The following is a 14,101-nucleotide window of genomic DNA, read 5'->3' as shown; positions in this document are numbered from 1 at the left end:
ATAGAGACGTTTTCGTTGGGGAAAAACGAAACAAAAACCAGAATAAACCCACCCCAAAATTCAAAGAAGCAAAACCCAACAGAAGTGCAAGATGAAGGCTCTGCTATCAAGTACCAAAAACCCCCTGATTAACTGTGGGGAACAAGCCCTTTAGAAAAATTCTTAAATACAGAGCTGACAACATGTTCAAATTAATTCTATTAAGCAACAAGCAACATGGCATTGTTTACTATATAGGGATGCAGCAATACAGTTATTTCTCATTTGGGCTAATAGTTTACTGTTTCAGTTAAGAAATATTGAGAGACAATGTACTGGGGCATCCTCCAGCAATTAAGTGCATTGCAGTCCCCTTTGTCAAAGGCTTTTTATGCATTTGCATTCACTTTTTTGGTGAATGATGCCTCAAGAGGAACGGAAAGCCAAGAACAAAATAAGCACGCACATGAGGTGACTGCGAACCGGCTGAAGGGAAGAAGCCAGAGAGTCGTGGTCAATGGGCAGAGTCCAGTTGAGGCCTGTATCCAGTGCAGAGCCTCAGGGGGCAGTGCTGGGGCCGGGATTATTCAATATATTCATCAATGATTTGGATGAGGGAATAGAGTGACTGTCAGCAAGTTTGCTGATGACACCGAGCTGGGAGGAGTGGGCTGACACGCCCGAGGCTGTGCTGCCATCAGAGACCTGGACAGGCTGGAGAGTTGGGCGGGAAAAATTTAATTAAATAGAACAAGGGAAAGTGCAGAGTCTTGCATCTGGGTAGGAACAACCCCAGGTTCCAGTATAAGTTGGGGAAAGGGGAAAGGGACCCTTGTGGCCAGGAAGCCAACGGGACCTGGGGTGTATCAGAAGGGGGGTGGTCAGTAGGTCAGAGAGGTTCTCCTGCCCCTCTGCTCTGCCCTGGGGAGACCACACCTGGAATCTTGTGTCCAGTTGTGGCCCCTCAGTTCCAGCAGGACAGGGAACTGCTGCAGAGAGTCCAGCGCAGGGCAACAAAGATGCTGAAGGGAGTGGAGCATCTCCCGGGTGAGGAAAGGCTGAGGGAGCTGGGGCTCTGGAGCTGGACAAGAGGAGACTGAGGGGTGACCTCATTCATGTTTACAGATATCTAAAGGGGGAGTGTCAGGAGGATGGAGCCAGGCTCTTCTCGGTGACAGCCAATGGTAGGACAAGGGGTAATGGGTTCAAACTGGAACACAAGAGGTTCCACTTAAATATGAGAAGAAACTTCTTCATGGTGAGGGTGGCAGAGCCTGGCCCAGGCTGCCCAGGGGGTTGTGGAGTCTCCTTCTGTGCAGACATTCCAACCCGCCTGGACACCTTCCTGTGTAACCTCATCTGGGTGTTCCTGCTCCATGGGGGGATTGCACTGGATGAGCTTTCCAGGTCCCTTCCAATCCCTAGCATTCTGTGATTCTGTGATGAAGCATGCTTAAGTGAAAAGCAGGAGCTTTGCTCAGATTACCAGAAATAGTAGCCTCAAAAACTTAATAATATATGAGGCTGTTAATTGCGACATTCCCTGCAGGCCACAGCAAAGGTTTAACTCAAGCAGATCTGGTTGATTAAAAGCTCATGGTCTCTACAAGGTGAATTATCACCCATCATTTCCAGTTCTGATCACACGGATCAAGCGGAAGGGTGCAAAATATTTGCTTGGTAAAAACAGGCCATGAAGACATGTGTTAACGTCTGGAGATGGTTCATCTGAGTTGCACAATTTCACCCCCAACACCTTTTGCTCAAGGCTTTTATCAGATTGTGTCTCTCCACACTAGCCTGAGCATGGTCTAGAAATCGGGCACCACAGATTTGTGTGTGTCAACGGTTGCCAAAATGTGTCCGTTAAACTATCAGCGTGATCGGGTTGGGAGTTGAGATGTATTCAAGACGTACGGACAGACTGTCTGTAAGAGACAGAGCGTACAAAGGCGCCTTGTGGCATTCACAACATTCTTCTACAACGTCACACTACAAGACCTTTGTCAGAACCACCCGTTTCATTTTCAATCTGAAATTTAGGCATGAATTTTGATGTCTGATCGCTTTGATATCATCCTTGCCCCAAGAGAATGTACAGCCTCAAAGCAACGAGCGCTATGACTTGGAATCAAGAGTTTTGTTCTTGTTCCAATTCTGACATCTGAAAAATTTGGTCAAATTGAGGTTTTTCAGAGATAATGCTTAAACACAAAGCCAATTAGGTATAAACACTTCAGAGGGTGTTGTTCGGATTTACTGTAATCCTCTTCTTTTAAACAAAAAAAAACAAATTCACACTCTCTTCTTGCAACATTATAATTGAACAAGCTTGAGGAATGATGGAATTGAGAAAAAAGATGGAAAAATCACAAATTGGTCTCATTTGAGGCCTCAACTGGGTCTTTCTGAACAGCTAAGACGCAATCATCGTTACCTTAAGGAAAAATGGTCAAGGGTTTTAATGAAAGACCTGAACTTCACTCACAAAGCTGTCGCCAAATACTGGTAAGCATCCACTTACTTGAAAGAAGGATTAGAAAAACTGAATTTATGAGGTTTGAGCTTGGAAGAAATTGGGAGAGTGGAAGAGTTCCCACTTCTGAATGTGGCCACCACCACCAGTTTACTTGACTAAAAGCAGAAAAAGGTTAAGAACTGAAGAATAGAATGACCTTAGGAGGGAAACTATGCAAAAGGCCCATGGAAATGAAGAAATAAAAAAACTTGCCTATTATGAATTTTGGTGCCAGGTCAAAGTGCATTAAGTGCTTCTAACGTTTGCTGAGTCATTCATCCCCCACGTTCTGCAACCAAAATGTGTGACCAGAAGAGTCATGAGGACCCAGCTCCCCTAAGTCTGATCTCAATCTGCAAGTCAGCACATCTGATTAGAGGAAAAAAATATGTCAGGCAAGTAAAACAAGTGTGGACAAATCACAGAACTGAAAGGCACCTGTGTGAAGTGTGAGCAGGTGCGACATCTGCTCTACATGGTTGCAAAGCTTAAGGAAGAGATTGAGATGCTGAGGACCATCAGGGAGTGTGAAAAGGAAATGGATTGGTGGAGTAACTCCCTGGCGTGCCACTCAGAGAGGCTCCAGGGGGATACCCCCCTTGAAGAGGAGGTAGGTGAGGATGTGGTGCAAGGCCCACCTATGAGGTCACATAGAAAGAGGCAGTTGACCCCACAGCTCAATACCGCCTCAGATAAGAAAGAAAGAAGGGTAATTGTAATAGGCAATTCCCTTCTGAGAGGGCCGGAGGGCCCAGTCTGCAGAGTTGAGCCTCATCATAGGGAAGTGTGCAGTCTACCTGGAGCCTGGATCAGGGACATCACCAGGATGCTCCCCAGCGTGGTGCACCCAACTGACTACTACCCACTGCTGATCTTCCAGACAGATGGGGAGGAAGCTGCATCCCACAGTCTGAGGGGATGGATGGTAAAAGAGTCTGGGGCTCAAGTGATTTTCTGTTCCCTCCTTTTCCAGTTTTGGGTGATGATATGGGAGGGAACAGAAAAATTCAGTCTGTAAACAACTGGCTACAGGACTGGTGCTATAGGCAGGGCTTTGGGTTCTTTGATAACGGCTGGTTTTACAAGACACCAGTCCAAACAGTGACACATGGGAAAGGTTTATCTTGCAGGGGCAAAAAGATGCTGGGACAGGAATTAGCAGGGCTCATTTGGAGAGCCTTAAACTAGACTTGAAGGGGGATGGGGTTGTAGCTGGGCTTGCATCAGTAGGGCATCACTCTAGAGGTCGTGAAAGCTGGGAGGCCTCCCATACCCCTGGGGTGAAATGGGTGTGCTCAGCTCGCTCTCTGAAATGCCTGCACACCAATGCGTGCAGCACGGGGAATAAGCAGGAGGAGTTAGAAACCTGTGTTAGGGCAGGAGACTATGACCTGGTGGCAATGACGGAGAAATGGTGGGACAGCACACACGGCTGGAATGTGGTCATGGATGGCTGTGTCCTTTTCAGGAAAGACAGGCCAGGCAGGTGGGGTGGTGGAGTTGCTCTTTATGTGAGAGAGCAACTACAATGTATTGAGTATTGTCCAGGCACGGATGAGGAGCAAGTTGAGAGTCTGTGGGTGAAAAGTTAAGGGGCAGGCTGGCAAGGGTGATACTATTGTGGGTGTCTATTACAGGGCACCAGGTCAGGGTGAGGAAGTTGACGAGGCCTCTACAGACAGCTGAGAGCAGCCTCACAATCACAGGCCCTGGTTGTGGTGGGGGATTTTAACTTCCCTGATGTCTGTTGGAAGGACGACTCGGCCGGCAGCCACAGTCCAGGAGGTTTCTCCAGTGCACTGATGATAACTTTGTGATGCAAAGGGTGGAGGAGCCGACTAGAAGAGGTGCTGGACGCCTTCCTGTGTAACCTCATCTGGGTGTTCCTGCTCCATGGGGGGATTGCACTGGATGAGCTTTCCAGGTCCCTTCCGACCCCTGACATTCTGTGATACTGTGTGATCCTGTGAAAACGCAAGAATGAGTTCTCAACCAGACAGAAACCACCACGTACCTTTTCTGCGATGCCATTTTCTGTAGTATAGATGGCCATCAGCTCCGTGTCTTCTGTATCCTGATCACCGCTGGATGTTGCTCCACCGTTTATCACAACCTTCAACAAAACAAAAGAAGCACAAGGTCTTAAAATGCGCGTTTTTTTTTCTGCAATCATACCTCTGTTTTCTCCCTTGGTGCTTGACATCTGCCTTTGACGTTTTGTCAGAAAACGTGGCAAGCCGTAATTTCTACAACAGCGTGTCTGGGAATGTACAGAAGCTTGAAAGAAATCACATGCAGCTCCTCAAAGTTTCGATAGTGAGGGTGGGGGGAACTACAAGAGTTCTTAAGAGACAGATGTACAACAGAATGATGCAACTGAAAATCTGAATGAGTAAAAAAAGACAAACGTTTCCTTAGTCAAGTAACTCAAGGGCTGGTGTGTTCTGCAGGACGACAGTTAATTGTTCTAATAATGAACCTTCCCGGGTATTGAATGTCTTGTGCAGAGCACTGCTTGGGAGCACACGCCTGAAATAACTGCAGACAACAGAACTGGTCACATTTATAGATAAACAAGTGGCAAAAGATGTTTTACTAACTACTTGTGGACGTAAAGGTTTAGTACAATACGGTTAGACAAAGCGTTAAAACTGATTCACGCCACTTGATGCTGTGGTACCTGCACCGGTACTTACAGGCAGGGTGAAAAAGGTGGGATGCTTCGATTCATCCTCGTATTTGCCTTCTGTTGAGCCTCCCGCCTCCACGGATTTGGACGTGGTGTTCTTCCCGATCCCCATCGTTTCCAGAATGTCCAGGACTTGCATACAGCACCCAGAGGATGCTCCTGGGATGACAGGCCAGGTACCACGGACAATAATTCAACCAGCGGCACCTCCAGGGATCACCAAAGCGCTCAGTAATCCAGCTGGAACATCAGGATGGCTCGTTTAGGTATCATTAGCATTGACGGCACCTAGAATTGAAGAGACAAATTAATTTCTTCTTGATTACGCAAGATAGATGTACAAACACACATGCCCCGCAGCCTTGGATCCTGTTCATGCTCGTGACTCACCAACTCTTACAATTCCTTTTGGATTTGATAATTAGCAGATTATCATTTCAAGATAAAGCTGATGATATTTTCAGTTCTTCCCAATGGGAATACCGTGATTATTCTCTCCTTCTTCTCTTGTGGTCGTCAATTATTAATAGTATATTTAAACTCTGGTTTTGTTTCAATTTCACGGTCATTTCCATAGAACTTAATGGATGGAGAACATTTACATAGAACAGCTTGCTATTAAACATCCCCTGCAAAGAACACTTGCGCTTCTTCAAAGAGTCTACATTTGTATTCACGAGTTCACCTCTGTATAATTAAATCCTCCCTTTTAAAACAACTTATTTTTCAATAAAAAGCACCCAGGGAGCTTGGACGGGATGGCCAGTGTGCCTATTTTAGCCAGAAACAGCCTTTTCTGCTCAACACCCTTAACCAAAATCCCAAGTTCCACAAGGGACGTTTAAAATAACCTGCGTGATGATGCCGAAGCAACCGCTTCAGGAGAAAAATGTGCATTTTAATTCATATCACCACTATTTTGGCATAGGAATGGGAAAAACTGTACAGTTTACTGTACTTCTGCATTCCTATATGGGTCACTACGCTGTAGTTTTCCCATGTTTGCTCCTTAAATTAAACCGTGGTCACCCACACTTTTGCCATTTCCAAGAGTAAGGAACGTGAATTAAGAGATTTGAACCTAAACTTCCCACAGGACAGCAAAGAAAATCCTGCACCAAACCGAGTTTTGCAACCTGTGGTTCCTGTGCTTCAAAAACCCAAAGTGCAGCTACAAACAGCTCCAGATAAAACAGCACCAGGTGAAAGGACATGACAGAACCTGAAAAATGGCCTTTTCACAATCATATTAAGCAAAGTTTTCTGCAAAACCAGGAACATAATTAAGCAACAAAACCCGCCGCGCGCTGGCGTTACTTCAAAAGCAAGTTAATGATGTTTGCGACTTAATTGCTCGAGGTGGAAACGCAGCTAATGGACATTCAGAAACACGGTTGTGTATTTATTAGAAAGCAAAAATAAGGAGGGTTTGGGTTTTTTTGTAACCCTCCCTTCTTCCAAAATGCTGCTCAGGAAAACGCCAGCAGCTGGAACAGCAACTGCAATTGCATTAATAATGAAACTTGACAAAGCGCCTTCTGCTCAGGGCAATTTGGGGCTGTTTGAAAAATTAGAGTCCTGATATTTTCGAAACTCTTAATGGCTGTTAATTGCCCGTTCGCTAGAAAATTCTGGTTACTTTAGGTGAAAGAGATGAATCTTTCAAAGTGATGTAACTTTTCAAGAGGGAAAATACATGTACATATTCATTATTTCTCACTTGAACTAAGACTAAACCCTAGTTCCAGTACCCACCCTCATGCCATTCTGCAAACAAATTCCTATTTTTCCAAAAACCACAGACTTCCCCTTCAAAAGCACGAATCTCCAGACACAAATGACAATTTTAAATCAGTTTCTGTGCTGCTGAAGTTTGCGATGTCTCCTCAAATCTTTACATAAAAGTCTGTCTCAAATGCAGGTCTGAGAGGTGAGGTGAATGGGTTAGAGGAGGAAAAAGGTCTGGGGGATCTCTGCGGTGCTGTTTTCTCTCAATATAGACATATTTTGTTCTCCAAGAAAATCAGTGATGGAGACACACAGAATCACACAATGTCAGGGGTTGAAGGGCCCTGGAAAGCTCATCCAGTGCAATCCCCCCATGGAGCAGGAACACCCAGATGAGGTTACACAGGAAGGTGTCCAGGCGGGTTGGAATGTCTGCACAGAAGGAGACTCCACAACCCCCTGGGCAGCCTGGGCCAGGCTCTGCCACCCTCACCGGGAAGAAGTTTCTTCTCATATTTAAGTGGAACCTCCTGTGTTCCAGTTTGAACCCATTACCCCTTGTCCTATCACTGGTTGTCACCAAGAAGAGCCTGGCTCCATCCTCCTGACACTCCCCCTTTAGATATCTGTAAACATGAATGAGTCCCCCCTCAGTCTCCTCTTGTCCAGCTCCAGAGCCCCAGCTCCCTCAGCCTTTCCTCACCCGGGAGATGCTCCACTCCCTTCAGCATCTTTGTTGCCCTGCGCTGGACTCTCTGCAGCAGTTCCCTGTCCTGCTGGAACTGAGGGGCCACAACTGGACACAAGATTCCAGGTGTGGTCTCCCCAGGGCAGAGCAGAGGGGCAGGAGAACCTCTCTGACCTACTGACCACCCCCTTCTAACCCACCCCAGGTCCCATTGGCTTCCTGGCCACAAGGGCCCAGTGCTGGCTCATGGTCACCCTGCTGTCCCCAGGACCCCCAGGTCCCTTTCCCCTACGCTGCTCTCTAATAGGTCATTCCCCAACTTATACTGGAACCTGGCATAGTTTACCACGGCATAGTTTACTCTGGCAGCGTTATGACCTTAGATTGGAAAGGAAAAGGGCCAAATTACACGTCCCGAACAAACACAACCACGCCAAGAAAACCCCGGCCTAGTCCCAGCAGCAAAGCCGTCGTTCAGATCTGGTTTAAGGTATTCCGGCACGATAAGCTTCTTAGTTAGCATTAAACAGCATCTCCACGGGTGCAAAAGAAAAAAGACCATCTAATCCTATTTTACGTGGTGTTGCAAAAGAGTCAGGCTGCTATCTTCCCAAAGATGCGATCATTACTCGCAACTGTTGCGGGGAATTGCATCAGGAGGACAGAGAAATAAACTGCACCTTGTATTAATTCCTGAGAGCTGGAAAAATAGTGTGTGATAAGGGTTCCCAGGTGACCACGGACAAGCGATTCCAAATTAATAGGCAAAAATAGCCTCATCTGCTACTTTTCCTTGAGAGGGAATGTGTGTGTACACATATATACACACATAAAATCATTACATGCATTTAGTGTTGGGGGGACGGCCCAGGGAAAACAAGGAGAACAAATTTCCAAACTCTCCTTACTTACTTCTTCCTACTTCTTCTTACTACTCGGCAATTAAATCCACGCTTCACGGCACAGATGATAACCAGATTTGCAGAATACTTTGATTCCGCAATCAGACACGTCAAATCAAAACAGAAATGTTTCTGGAAATCAGGTCATATGAAAGAGATAATTCTTCTTTATCAAACCTCTTATCCCACCGAGTGAGCACAGCTAAACAGGGTGACTCAGACATTTTATAGCCCTCTGTAACAAATCCAATAGAGGAGAGGCTGAAAAGCTGCGTAAAAACAGATAAAACTCATTCATCAGCCAGGTACTCACAGTACAATGAATTATCTGCCGCCGTGGGTCGAATGGAAAGGCTACAAGTGAAATTTCCACCAGGATACTGATTAACATTCATCTTCTTCTACACCAAACGATCTCCAGCGCTCATACATGATTAACCCCGAGGGTCCAAAGCTGACAGGGTTTACAGCCCTTCAGATAAGATGAGGATCTAGACAAACAGGGACAGGCCACGTACAAGTTCACAGGAGGAAAACCCTCCTCACCCTTCGCAGGGAAAGGTCCATCTGCATCTTCAACACATTTGCTTTCCTCTGACACACAAATCTTCCTGATTTGGTGCAATCCGCACAGGACGCGAAGCTACAGGAGCGTCTGGCTTGACACAACACTTGGCATTTTCATGGCTACGCCACATTTTCTATTTTAGCAAGGGAGCGCCTGTTGTCTTTAAACAAATTACAATGCACAGTCACAAATGTTTTATCGATCTATAAAGCAGCAGAAACGCAAACACAAATGGAAATGGGGTACTTTAAAGCTGTGGTTTGCTGTATTGCTTTCCATCCAACACTAAGCTCTGCTGGAGGAGGTTGAGATGACAAGTAAACCAGCTGGTGAAAGAGATACAAGGAGAATTTGAGCTCGTATGAAAAATAAGTGTAGTCCCTTCTATCTCTTCGCATGGTACGTGTCAAACCAAATGAACTAGTTAATCAGTACCCGTGGTCCCCTCCTCTCCACCTTGACCGTGGAAAACCAGGACCTGCCCTACATTTGCACTGCTGCGCAAGGGAAATATTCATCAAGGAAGCACAACAGAGTGGTTGTAAAACACGGCGGGGATGAAACACTGTGTGGAGTGACCTGAGGGAACAGCTCCTGGGGTCACCGGGGCAGGTTTGTCACCTGGCAAGGACAGGTCACAGTGTCCCAAGGAAGGAGCGAAGCTGGATCCAACCCGGATCCTTCTGGTTTTTATCGACAGCCGAAGAGCCAAGAGAGTTCAGCCTGTTGCATACACTGAGATTAGAATCAAACTAATGTGACAGCTTAATTACAGTCTTCAATTTATCATCTGTAACCAGGTGTCAGACCCACCTGAATAACAACAACTTTCTCCTGCAAGCAGAGATGATGCTCAGGTAGAAATTGTCCCACTTTGCATCAACTGAGCACAGTTTCACCTACATTTTCAATAAATTCAGAACACCTGAGGTGAATAACCTGAACCACAACAATACATCTGCAGTTCCACTGTCTCCAATGGTTGTTTCAAGTGTCTGAGGTCTCTGAAACTCAAGCACATGGTGTGTTTATATACAAATCAAGGCATCCTCTAGTCTGAGATGATAATTTGGCAAAAGGCAAATGACAGAGATGGGGAAAGGGACCTGGACTCCCTGCACATCAGGATATCTTATTGTTAAAATGCACCAAGTCTGAGCAGAAGATAAAACCGGTTTTAAAGAAGATCAATTCTCAGTTCCCGTAGCATCGGACAGCTGCGAAGGATTTAAGCCAGCAACAAATGCAGCACAACTACTCTGTTTAGTTTTAAAAAGTGCATTTAGGCCAAACAGCTACTACTACTCGATAACACTTAGGGACATATTAAAGAGAAACTGCTCACGGTTTGGTCTCCAGCTGACGTTCTCCAAGGGACACGGAGGGGGACAGACAGACAGACGGACACTCAGACTGGGCCGGGCGCATCCTGGGAGATGCAGACGGCTGGGGAGGGGGGCGGGGATGCCAGGAGATCGGGGAAGTTTTAAAAGAGATTCCTTCACTGGAAACACTGTACCAAACCGATGAGGGAAACAGCGAGTGCTTCTGAGCTTTCAAGGCAATTAAGGAACTTTGTGGAGGCTCCAATTAAACCAGTTTACTTACGGGGTTCAGCTACTCCTGGCCAGACACATGATTCAACACAAAAGTGGGGCAATTCCCGGTTAATTATGGTAGAACAGCTTTCTCCAGATTGCTAGTAGGTCTAGTTATGCCTGTCATACAAAATTTCTGTAGTGATTTTGTGCCATTAAGGTATTTACAAAAGAGACTCACCTTGTGTTCTGTGCATCACACGGGACTTACAGGCACCATGGTTTGTATTTCTACATGTCCTCACTTTTACAAAATCCTCTTTTTAATCCTAAAAGACCCTTAGAACAAGATTCCCCCTTTAATTCTCCAGCCTGCCTGCCACAATCTATTTAACAGCATCAATACAGTTAAGCCTGAGAAAGGTGTTTTTTGAGAAATCGTTAAAAACGAAACAATAGGTTATCAAGGGAGTTAAAAAATATTCACGACTAAATCACAAGCAACTGAAAGAACAACTTTCCTACTCAAAGTTGTCCAAAAAGCTGCGTGGTGTTTTCCTACAAAGTAAAACGGTCCTCGCCGTTTCAAAGGATTCATCAACAAGTATCTCATCAGGGAGGCTAATAAAGTATTTAACGTGATGCAATCAAAGTTCAGTTGCTTCACAGCTCTGGCCACGAGGATCCCGTCTCCAGATCGGTACCTAGATATGGTACATGTGAGCTCCTCTGCCCCACAAACCCTTCCAGATCCGTAGGTGTTCCCCAAACTTTCCAGGGGATTTTGACCATCTTAGAGATGGGAAAAAAGCTGCACAGCACCCACACTTGTCTTCTGTTGCTACATGTACAAAACCATCCTCTGGCTTGAGTCTGAAGTGGAGCTTTTCCTGGGGCTGTTTGGAAACTGAGCCTCTTTGGTCTGAAAAAAACGCGGGTGATTTGTCTTCACCAGGTGCCTCTTGCACCCGGAGCTCCTTCCCATGGAACAAAACCGCGCTGAATTTCTGCCATGCCCTTAAATGCTACGGAGATTTCCCCCTTTCACTCAAGAGCAAACCATCTCCACACTTCAAAATAGAAAAGCAGACTTCAAATTCCTAACACAGCACTACACAAAAAGACATTTCCCTTTACCTGCAGCAGAAGCTGACAAAATGCTGCTAAATATGCCCCAAGTTCCTAATATTTAGGTTTTAAACAAGAGTCGATGGACACTTTAAGACGTTTCGGTCCGGAGTTAGTTTCTCACTTCCAAGTCCGTCTTCAAAGCACAAACATATTCTTTGTAGGTGCTAATGAATTTTTAAGTAGTTGGTATTTTGACTGCCATCCAGAACGGTGTGTCTTAACGACTGACCCACGTTATTAGGGCATGTCTGCACAAAGTCCTGCCCAGCTCAAACCTTCCACTGATTTAAAGCACATTAGCTAAAATCTCATTAACTTCCTGTGTGAATGAGCTTGCTGAGAACTTAAACCCGACTGAATGAGATGTTTAACAAAGGATCTCCCAGCTTTCAGAAACTATATGTTTGGTTACTCGAATTATTAAATAAGAGCTTATTTAGGGTGTGATTCTAAACAAAAATAACTGAAATACTTGTTGGGCATTGGAACAGGCTGCCCAGGGCAGTGGTGGAATCACCACCCCTGGAGGGGTTTAATTCTATGATTCTATTTCCAATAAGTATTAATCAACGTGAAGGTACAAGTGGTCAAAACATAGGTCAAGCCACTTCTTACTCATCTTTCAACCCCGTTACATTCTCATTTTATTGTTCCTATAGGTAACAGTTTGGTCAAATTTCTGTGCAGTGTGGGCATCACCCTCCATAGGAGATCCCACCAACATGTACACAATGGTCTGCGCTAAGAGTCCTAACGAAAGACCATAAAATAAATATACAGAGGAAGCCATAAGATAACATTTCAAAACGCAAGCAAAAGCGAGGAGATAACAGTTTTACAGCTTGACCTGAAATGACTGATATCAAACGACACCTGCGTTGTTCTCTGGATAGCAATGAATGAAAAAACCCATGGAACTGAAATAGTGTAGCGCGGTTCTTTATATAACACACCACTCTATAGTCTCGCAGCACAGTAACGCCTATGGCACCCACTAATTCGATTTACAATAGTATACAGTCCTTCCAGTCTCCCTGCGGAGCATTAATAATCTAAGAATTCTGATATTCAGCATTATTATGGATGTTAATACACAGTTCATTAAGCTCCTTCAGCAACCTGAGCACACACGGGTTCTTTTCTCAGCTGCCTTTGTACTTCTACTTGGCACTGGGATGAAAGCTCATTTTTTTCCAAGACCTTAATCACATTAAAACAAAGGTGAAGTTAAGAGACTCGTCTAGGAAAAATTCCATTTATTAAGCAAATCAGGGTAAAATGCCAACTTTTGCAACTCCGAATATGAAGCTCCTTTGCAAAGGCTCAGCCGTTCCTACTTCTACTTTTAAAACAAATACTCCTTGCTGCAAGAAAACAACTGTAGTCCGGTAAGCAACATAAAACCAGCAACTGATTCCACACTTGGAAGAGTTTATACTGAGTCGAACTATTAGGCTTGTCTTGAAATAAATACTTCCCTTCCATTTAATGTAATAACAGATTTGGAACTCAAGAAACTTGCAAAAACTAACCAAGACACTATACTTTTGGGGTCAAGCATTCTTGAAATCTTTTTGCTATGTAAACCGCATAAATTTCTCTTGTTTTAAAAATAGAAAGGAAGCAAAAGTTTGTAGGTAAACAGGAAAGAGGGTAAATACTTTAGAGTCTCTCTTTAACAATTTTTAAATGAAAAATTAAGTCCTCAAGTCCTGAAGATATTAAAACTTAGTTATTAAACCCTGGGTTTGACAGGTTTAACACCACCCACACTAAAGCAGTTGCAACTTTTTGTAATCACCCTCATGAAACACGGGAATTCAAAGCAGCTCTTACCTCCAGAAACCTGCAGCGAGTCCTAAAGGCGGCTCGGCCGAGTCCTCCAGCCGCGGCCCCAAGGGATGCCCACATCCCCAGGGAGGATTCTTATAATCTGCTCGGGCTCCCGACATTGTATAACTGAACCGTGGCCAATCACCATCTCTGCGCGTTACACAACGGCCGGAACGCAGGAAGACGCCGCACGGCCGGCGGCTGTTACTACACGTCCCTGCCGGAGTCACAAAAAAGTCAGCGAACGGTCTGAGTAACAGCGGAGCGCACACACATCAACCCCAACCGGGACGGTGGAGTGTTTTACATAACTTGCCACAGGGAGAAAACCCAGCTGAGGCCCCCAAAATTCAAGTTGCATAAATATTTACACGCCTGGCTCCGACAGCTGCAATCGGGATGGGGATTTTCTCCATAAGGCTCCGTTGTGCAACTTGCACGGAAATATTTTTGTTTAGCAATTTTTGAGAGGTCCCGGATCTCAACGCTCTGTTCTATAAGACAAGGTTCAGCAACCCACAACCTCG

General features: G+C 45.2%; 1 protein-coding gene across 3 annotated transcripts in view; it reads right to left on the bottom strand.

Moving 5' to 3' along the window:
* The window catches only part of SLC23A2 (solute carrier family 23 member 2), a 57,429-nt gene that overhangs the window by 28,920 nt on the left and 14,408 nt on the right, over nucleotides 1-14,101 (bottom strand). The window contains exons 1-3 of one of the 3 annotated variants that reach the window (XM_082072482.1): nucleotides 13,578-13,652; nucleotides 5,194-5,474; nucleotides 4,512-4,610 (exon numbers count right to left, since the gene is read on the bottom strand). In XM_082072482.1, coding sequence (XP_081928608.1) covers nucleotides 4,512-4,610; nucleotides 5,194-5,325 — 231 coding nt within the window. In that variant the 5' untranslated portion in view covers nucleotides 5,326-5,474; nucleotides 13,578-13,652. Of the gene's footprint in view, nucleotides 1-2,710; nucleotides 4,462-4,511; nucleotides 4,611-5,193; nucleotides 5,475-13,577; nucleotides 13,653-14,101 lie in introns of those variants that run through there. The other 2 variants (XM_082072481.1, XM_082072483.1) reach the window with 2 other exon arrangements.

This window comes from Streptopelia decaocto, assembly GCF_964273445.1.
Source record: "Streptopelia decaocto genome assembly, chromosome: 25".
NCBI classification, from domain to species: Eukaryota; Metazoa; Chordata; class Aves; order Columbiformes; family Columbidae; genus Streptopelia; species Streptopelia decaocto.
Note: the sequence above shows the minus strand (reverse complement) of the source record. Positions and strands in the feature narration are given on the sequence as shown.